At 34.6% G+C, this 8,895-nt stretch overlaps 2 protein-coding genes and 1 long non-coding RNA gene across 5 annotated transcripts; 1 reads left to right on the top strand and 2 right to left on the bottom strand.

Annotated features, from left to right (window-relative positions):
• The first annotated feature begins 216 nt into the window (after positions 1-216).
• On the top strand, positions 217-6,558 carry LOC142621486 (lysine histidine transporter 1-like). Of its 3 annotated transcripts, none has more exons than XM_075794742.1 (8): positions 217-363; positions 727-884; positions 4,250-4,636; positions 5,002-5,395; positions 5,488-5,593; positions 5,691-5,782; positions 5,908-5,976; positions 6,072-6,558. In XM_075794742.1, exons 1-8 carry the CDS (start codon positions 316-318, stop codon positions 6,168-6,170), a joined length of 1,353 nt encoding a protein of 450 aa, XP_075650857.1. In that variant the 5' UTR covers positions 217-315; the 3' UTR covers positions 6,171-6,558. The 3 variants fall into 3 exon arrangements, with proteins under 3 accessions (XP_075650857.1, XP_075650858.1, XP_075650859.1); XM_075794743.1 differs by lacking the exon at positions 217-363 and adding an exon at positions 443-592; XM_075794744.1 differs by lacking the exons at positions 217-363; positions 727-884 and adding an exon at positions 3,854-3,993.
• On the bottom strand, positions 4,311-6,077 carry LOC142621488 (uncharacterized). The gene is made up of 4 exons (XR_012841805.1): positions 5,876-6,077; positions 4,953-5,801; positions 4,536-4,676; positions 4,311-4,448 (listed from the first exon to the last, which is right to left on the bottom strand). It is a non-coding gene; the product is annotated as an uncharacterized LOC142621488 (long non-coding RNA).
• Positions 6,559-7,488: 930 nt separating the features above from the next.
• Positions 7,489-8,566, bottom strand: LOC142621487 (TLC domain-containing protein At5g14285). Its single transcript, XM_075794745.1, has one exon. The coding sequence runs from the start codon at positions 8,380-8,382 to the stop codon at positions 7,660-7,662; it is 723 nt and encodes a 240-aa protein (XP_075650860.1). The 5' UTR covers positions 8,383-8,566; the 3' UTR covers positions 7,489-7,659.
• Positions 8,567-8,895: the final 329 nt, after the last annotated feature.

Genomic DNA, 8,895 nt, shown 5'->3' with positions numbered 1-8,895 from the left:
ACTTAAAACATATTTATCAAGTTTAATTCTTTTAGTTTCTCAAAAAAAAAAAAAAGTTTAATTCTTTTAATATAATATAGTCTTAAAAAATTGCTGAACTAGTCTTCAAGAAATTGTGTCAAACAAAAATGTCAGTGTCACCTTTTTCAAGAAATATCTCCCGCTGGCCTCCAGATTCCTTGGCGGACTTTCTTGACATTGATCGACACTTTGCGTAGTTCAAATTGCTAATTATTTATATTGTTCTTCCGTTCTGGTTGTATCTCTTTCATTTCATCCTCTCCTACAAAACCGCGCAGTGTTCTCAGTGCTACAATGGGCGATGAAGCAACTACAAATGGATATTCTAATAAAACCAGCAACGTAAGCCTATTTCTCTCTCTCTCTCTCTCTCTCAAGTTTAAAGCTAGCAATAATGGGGTTTTGTCCACACCCAGTAGGACTTAATAGTTATATATAACTAGCAAATCACATGATATGGAAATAACTAGAATGGATTGGAGAGCTTGTGATCCTGCTCCTCAGTGCTTAAAATTGGGAAGATTTTCCATGAAACTCTACCATCCATACTTCAGTACGCAAAAAGAATGATGTATGTATGATGATGTAAATTTTCTTTTCTTTCTTCTTAAAGGTTGGGGGTGCCTTTTTTTTTTTTTTTTTTTTTTTTTTTTTTTTTTTTTTTTGAGCTTTTGCTTAAGAGTTGTGATCATAAATCACGTGCAGGTAGATGGAAATTTGCAGAGGCAGAAGGAAATCGACAAATGGCTTCCAATTACATCTTCCAGGAATGCAAAATGGTGGTACTCAGCTTTCCACAACGTCACTGCGATGGTTGGAGCCGGTGTCTTGGGTCTACCATATGCCATGGCGAGTCTAGGATGGTATATATGTCTAAAACAAACCCAATATAGTTCATGAGTATCATATTTTAAAACTGCCTCATTTGTATATTCTATTCTGATTATGGCGAAATTATTATATACTCCGGACTATTATAAATGCGTACTTTCTCCTTTCAAATGAATAATGAGTTCCACTAATTAAATTCATGGTAGGACCTATCATTCATGTGAGAAGAGAAAGTACGCATTTATGATATTTCAAGAATACCTAATAATTTTACCTGATTATGTTACTATTTAACAAGTATAGTCTTAACTAGACATAGCAAAACTGTCAAGTCAAGTTGGGTCAATCAGGTTGCAGGTCAAAACGGGTCATTTTAAGCGGGTTAAAAATGGATTTGGGTTTCGGGTTGGGTTGACCCATATTTTTTACATGAATTTTTTTTTTAATTAAGAAAACAACATATATTTGTCATTTGGAAAGTTATGCAACAAATTACTTAATGTAAAATACATTATTTTGAATTCGCCACTTATATCAAGAATGAACTTAGTTAAACTTATTAATACTTATTTAATAATTTTAAAATTATACAAATCCTAACATTGCTATTTAAAACAAAATAACACAAAGATAAATAAAGCAAATACACAAATTTTGTTTTTACACAATATCAACATTCCAAAATATAAAACAAAATTACAAATGACTTATTGGATAACTCATTTGATAAAGAATAAAAATATAAGAAATTTACAGTCTTGAAAATTAATTTTACAATCTATTATCATTTGTGGTTGGCACTTTATTTCAATTTGAGATATACATAGTTTGATTGTTTACTTATTTATACATGGTATCTTTTATGAATTTCATATCATTGTTAAACAACACACTTTAGGAAATATCATAATTTATTTTGAAAAATCGTTTATTTTTAACATAAATTGTTTAAAAAAATAGGTCTAAGCATTCATAATTTATGCTAATTTGATACTTTGACTTCACTATTTTCACACTTATGAATATTTTTCACATGTGTTTATAATTTTAAATATGTTTTTAATTCTATTGTAACCAAATTATTTTGACATGTACTTTGCTATTTAATATCTAAAAAATTTTACTTATTACAGAATGCTCAACCATTTATCTTTCAATTAATTTGCAAGCAGTTATGTAAAAATATTAATTATTTCCTTAAATCCCACAATAAACAATTAAACTAATATTATCTTACTTTTACTATTTTTTTACCCAAAAAAAATTTTAAAAATATGGTTCAAGTCGAGGGTCAGGTCAGGTTGATCTGCAAAAAACACAGGTCCAGTCATGAGTCAACCTGTTTTTGCTTTGAAAAAAAAAAAGTTTGGGTCGGATATTTTCATATCAGAAAATTCTAACCTGTTTTGCCATGTCTAGTCTTAACTTACTAAAATGTTTGTAATAGAGTTTTTGTGACATAGAGCTTAAACTGAAAAGCTCTTTAATGTACCAAGTGATTTATTTAATCTCATAAGAGTACTATCATAAGAGTACTATATTGTGTGTGATCTAGTGAGTTAAATTCTACTTTCGAGATTAATTATAGACACTTTTTTCTTGTCGTTTTAATCTAAGAAGCAAAAATCCTTCAAAATCTTTGATATATCCTTGTGGAACATGCACAGGTCGAGAACGCTTCTACATATGTCCTCAAATAAGTTTTAAAAAAATCACTTGAATAAATCCTTTGAATTTAGATATGCCTATTTATTTTAAAGAGTTAAAATAAAATATATAATATGCCCAAATATATATATATATATATATGAGCAAAACTTAAGTACAGTACTTAGATACTGTTCCTTAGGTTTCTCTCTTAAGATTATGCCATGTAGCATTTTTCTCATAAATAGAAGTGTATTTTTTAAATTAAATAGCCACATGACAGAATCTTAAGAAGAAAATATAAAAAACATCACCTAAAATATTATATATAAGTTTTGTCCTCTATATATATATATATATATATATATATATATATATCCACTTTGTTCCATTCTAACTCTTCAAAGAATTATTTTGTTGTTGTGTCCCATGTTGTGTTGTATCCGAGTCCACACTTCTTAGATTTAATCGTAAGGGCACAACTTAGGTACAGTACCTTAAGTACAGTACATTAGGTACTCTTTTTAAAATCAAAACATCTGTCCACCTACTTAACAGTTATACTGCCATTTCCTTCTCCGTTATTTCTTTTACTTCTTTTTTTTTTTTCCCCCTGTTTTAGACCCATCCTTTCAAACCCAAGACTTCTCACGAGAAAACTGAAAACCCCAAAACCCCAAGCTCCTATCGTTCTCTCTCTCTCCCTCTCTGTTCTTCTCTTTCTCTCTTTCTTTCCTTCTCTCTCAGTCAGATTAGATGAAATAGACGAATCCAACTTTGAAATAGTCAAGAAAAACATAACCCCCATAAACTGATTTAAACATCAATATACAGAAATCAATCCCAAATACCTAAGCAAAACATAACCAGGTCTCATATTACCATAAGCCCCACAAAACATAATACACACACAAGCTAATTTCAATTCTATGTCAAAAAAACCAAACCCAAACCTAAACAAAAAAAACACAACCCCAAACCACGAAACAACCAAAAACAAAATACCCATCAACCATCTCTTTGTTCTTACAACAAATCACAACCATAGCAACGAAAAAAATCAAAACTTTACAAGACCCCAGATCAAAACAACCCATAAAACCCACAAAGCTGAAACACCCACCAGCAATCTGACTGAGAAAACTGACCAAGATAGAGAATTCAAAGCTGGATTCATCCATTTCATCTAATCTGACTGAGAGAGAAGGAAAGAAAGAGAGAAAGAGAAGAACAGAGAGGGAGAGAGAGAACGATAGGAGCTTGGGGTTTTGGGGTTTTCAGTTTTCTCGTGGGAAGTCTTGGGTCTGAAAGGATGGGTTTGAAACAGGGGGGGAAAAAAAAGAAGGAAAAGAAATAAACAGAGAAGGAAACAGTAGTATCGCCGAGTAGGTGGACAGGTGTTTTAATTTTAAAAGGGGTACCTAATGTACTGTACCTAAGATACTATACCTAAGCTTTGCCCTAATCCTAATAGCTGAGTTTTTATTCAAAAATGTATGAGATCTTTATTTTTCTTTTAGCATTTTTATATATATGCTGAAGAATATCACAGTAATCAGGCGGAAATTCTATTACAGTACAATTTCTATATATGCATAGCATTTTATGAACTACTTGCAAGAGAAAATCTTGTTTAATTACGCATAGCATTTTATGAGGATACTTCCAATTCAGACTATTAGAGTACTAGTTTCTTTGCTCTGAATGCAAGTTCTTGATCATTCCACTACCTTTTCATCTTCAATTTCAGGGGTCCTGGAGTAGTCATTCTGATACTCTCATGGGTAATCACTTTATACACTCTATGGCAAATGATTGAGATGCATGAAATGGTTCCTGGAAAACGGTTTGATAGGTACCATGAGTTAGGTCAACAAGCCTTTGGTGAAAAGCTCGGTCTGTGGATTGTGGTACCTCAACAGCTCATTGTTGAAGTAGGTGTGGACATTCTGTATATGGTCACAGGAGGAACATCACTGAAGAATATTCATGATTTAGCTTGCAAAAAAAACTGCAAATCAATCAAAACCACCTACTTTATCATGATATTTGCTTCAGTTCATTTTGTAATCTCCCACCTCCCGAACTTCAACTCCATCACCGGAATCTCTTTGGCTGCAGCAGTCATGTCTTTGAGGTAATCTTCAGTGCTCATAATTTACAACAAAAGCTAGTCTCTGGAGAAATCAGAGTACATAAGTTAGTCAGAGGAAGAAAATTTTGAACATAGTCATTAAAAAGAACCAAGAAAATGTAAGGGTGTTATATGTTAATTGGCACTCTAATGAGTAATGACTGCTAAATTAGCAATGAAAAAGTATTAATGAGTTATAAAGATATAACAAAATGCTAAGATGTAGAAGCAAACAAAATAATAACAATAACAAAGAAAACAAACATGCATTTTGGCAGAAGAGAAGTTCAATTGGAGGACCGTTACATTTCAAACTTACATGTATTGTTAAAAAAACAACCATGTTTGATATTGTGGTTGTCGTGCAGTTACTCTACTATTGCCTGGACAGCTTCTGTCCACAAGGGTGTTCAGCAGGGTGTCGATTATAGCTACAAAGGCTCAACCACAACAGGAAAAGTCTTAGACTTCTTCAATGCCTTGGGCACTGTAGCTTTTGCATTTGCAGGACACAATGTTGTTTTAGAGATCCAAGCAACAATTCCTTCTACACCTGAGAAACCATCAAAGGGGCCTATGTGGAAGGGAGCGGTTGTTGGCTATATTATTGTGGCCTTGTGCTACTTCCCAGTTGCTCTCATTGGATATTACGTGTTTGGCAATAATGTTGACAGTAACATCCTCACCTCATTACAGAAACCTGAAGGGCTTATCATAGCAGCTAACGCGTTTGTCATCATCCATGTTATTGGCAGCTATCAGGTGTGCTTTCTACAATTCTACTAGCTCTTTTCTATTGACTAGCCACTAAATTGGTTGCTCATCAAGATTTTGCTTTTATTGTGTTAATGTAGATATATGCAATGCCGGTATTTGACATGATAGAATCTGTGCTGGTAAAGAAAATGCATTTTAGACCCACAAGAATACTTCGGTTTACTACACGAACTGTATATGTTGGTAAGTAAAATCCCCTCCTCATCAGATATTGTGTTCCTAAACATGAAATAACATCCTCAGATTAGGTTTTATTCTCATAAGGTTTTCTGTCATTCAGCATTCACAATGTTCGTGGCCATTACCTTCCCTTTTTTTAGTGGTCTTCTGGGATTCTTTGGAGGATTTGCATTTGCACCTACAACATACTTTGTAAGCCTCATTCGTCCCTCTAAAAACAAAAATGAAAAATTATGAATATGAGACTCTTATTCAATGGAATGCCTTTCAACAAAGGATTCATACCAATGCTTATTCTTTCCTGTATCATTCTTCAGATCCCTTGTATCATGTGGCTTGCCGTCTACAAGCCAAAGATGTTTAGCTTATCTTGGTGTACCAACTGGGTATGTTCAATTCAGATAGCTCCTCATTGTCTTTGTTGTATTTTGATTTGCTTTAAAGTTCAGAACAAGTACTTATTCAGCTTGCTTAATTTTAGATCTGCATTATACTGGGCTTCGTGCTGATGATTCTAGGACCAATTGGAGGGCTAAGAGCCATCATAATAGAAGCCAAGACCTACAAGTTCTACTCTTAAACCAAACTCAACACACCAAGAGAAGTCTGCTGCTGTTAAATCAAATAAATTATGTCATACACCAAGAGAAGTCTGCCACCATTAAATCAAATAAAGTTTGTCATATTACATTCATATGCATCATGTAATAACCATTCTCTATACGTTTGTTCTTAGCATCAATGATTCAGATCTATGCATTATTTGTAATATTAGTATAAATAAAGCAGAATACTTCCCTTGCCCTTACCAAGTGAGAGAGCAGACAATGTTTCTGTAATCACCAGCACCAAGGCAGTAGCTTGCCTGATAAAGGGATTGGGTGGGGATTAAGTAACATGCCCTATGTATGCCAAAGATTTGGACTACCTCCATTTCAATTGAAATAAAGAGGATCCTAGTTCTGCTAGCCCTTGGTCTATAATTAAAATTTAACTTCTTTTTAGTATATGCAAGTATCTTACCAAAACAAAAAAGTATCACCATTCTAATTAGTTTATTTGTTTGGAAGTTATTCAAGTGGTATCCTGATTACAATAATGATGGGATCCAAAAGAGTTAGATACAGTTCCTTGGGTATTGTATCTAAGTTCTACCCAATTAGTAAAAATGTGAGTACGCGTGTGTAGGCTTTCCTCGCGTGTTCTAGGTTCATTTGGATTGGAATCTTTATTGTATTTGATGTTAGAGTTTGTTTGATTCATTGGTTTTTGCACATTTTGCTGTTACAAATAGGATGAGATTTGTGGGGGTGAATTTTTGGACTAGTATACAGGGGACTGATAATTGGTTGTGAACATTGTTGCAGGGAAATATACGTATTGGAAGACAATAGCATCACTATTTACTATCTCTTATTTGTTATTTCCAAATCCCCAGTGAAGGGTAAAAAAACCTTACTTCTGTTTCAGATTTGTAGTTAACAATACTTAGATTTTGATGTCCCAAGAAAGTTAATACCTTTATATGTTAATTATAAGTCCAGAAATTATTGTTGGTCGGTTTATCTCCTACAATTTAGGCAAGCTAACAAAGGAAATAGCTAAGTTAATACTATATTTTCTACATTATGCATACACTCCAAACTGACACATTCCGAACTACTTAAACCACTTGAAGCATTTTTTTTTTTTAATATAAAGTTTCAACTTATAGCATCTAATTTTGATGATAGTCCTCTTTATAATCAGACCAAGAAATTAATCAGTTTTTAGTGTAGACGGAGGATTAAACCCAGATCTCTTATTCAACCACAAGAGACTTTACTAGTTGAGCTACCTGAAACTCACAATTAAAGTAATTATTGGTTCTTCTTAACTCCTCAAAAGTCAAAGAATTCAATCCAAAAGATAAAACTTGTGAACATTTTCATTTCATCCAAAATACCACATCAAAGATACAAAGATAGATTATTGAATATTTCTAGAATCTAGTCATAAACATACATTGATACAATGCTTGAAAAGCAAAAACTAAAACTAAAAATTTCAAATTTTTATTCATTCTATTTCTATGTTACTTTCTTTTCCAATTTTCCCATTCTTTCTCTAAAAAACTCAACCCAAAGATTGAAAATCCACAAAATACTAACAGAAATAGCCATAACAACAACAACAATCCAAGACACCCAAACCCACATTGGGATCACACCGCTGGCCTCACCACTCATGTAGAACACACACATTTTGTACACCAAACACGGGCCCAACACACCCCGCACTATCGAATACAATGCATAAAAGGGAGGGGACAAGAGACCGTACAGTTTCGCGGCGAGAACGACGTCGTCCCTCCTCGCCCTGGCCAGCGTCCACGCGTTCTGGCACGCGCTGGTCAGCTCGGCGAGGACGAGCAGCGCGAGTATGGCGCACGCGCCGTGGGACACGAGGTACCGGCACGTGACGAAGACGAAGAGCGTGGCGAGGTGGTGGCCGATGAAGAGGAGGTCGCCGGGGCAGAAGGCGAGGTAGTGGAAGAGGTCCATGGTGAAGTAGGAAATGCTGAAGTCGAGGACTGAGTTCTCGGGCTCGGTGTTCGGGGCGGCGAAGCCGCGGTTCGAGTCGGCGAGTATGGCGGAGGTGGCTAAGAAAACCGCCGGTGTGCCGTGAGCAAAGGAGATAAAGCAGCTGGCGGCTTCGGGTCGGATCTTGGGGCTCCAGTTCCGGAAAACGATGAAGTAGCCGATGAGATAGATTGTGAAGAACATTGAGAAGAATAGAAAGAGGTTTTCCATTTGGAATTTGAAATTACAGGGGAAATGAAAAGGAGTGAGAGAGAGAGTGTGTGTTTTTAGGGTTTTTGTTTTTTTTAAAGGGAGAGAGAGGAGAAGGGGACGGTTGGGTTGGTTGGGTTTGGCATGAATTTTTGGAAAAGGAAATCCAAGATAGATTGGATTTTGAAAAAGAAAAAGAAAAAGAAATCCAAGATAGACATTTGTCTGTGAAATAAGTTAAAAAGAGAAAGTGAGGGCATGTTTGGTGTAGAGGTGTTTTGAGTGATATGATCCAAAATTGATAAATGGGTTATCAAAAAATGTGGGACTCATACAATTTTTTTTGTTTGGCTTGATTTCCTAATCTAGTTTTCATGACTCAAACTCAAAAATTTTGAGTGAGAGTGATAAAAATCGAAAACACCAAATTTGTGTTTTAAGTTTCTAAGATACATAACTCAGTGGTAAAATTGTAAATTTTTGACCTCTATGGGACTTAGAGCTTCTGTGTTGTCCCATCTGTTCACCAAAAAT

This window comes from Castanea sativa, chromosome 1, assembly GCF_040712315.1.
Source record: "Castanea sativa cultivar Marrone di Chiusa Pesio chromosome 1, ASM4071231v1".
In the NCBI taxonomy this organism is placed as follows: domain Eukaryota; kingdom Viridiplantae; phylum Streptophyta; class Magnoliopsida; order Fagales; family Fagaceae; genus Castanea; species Castanea sativa.
Note: the sequence above shows the minus strand (reverse complement) of the source record. Positions and strands in the feature narration are given on the sequence as shown.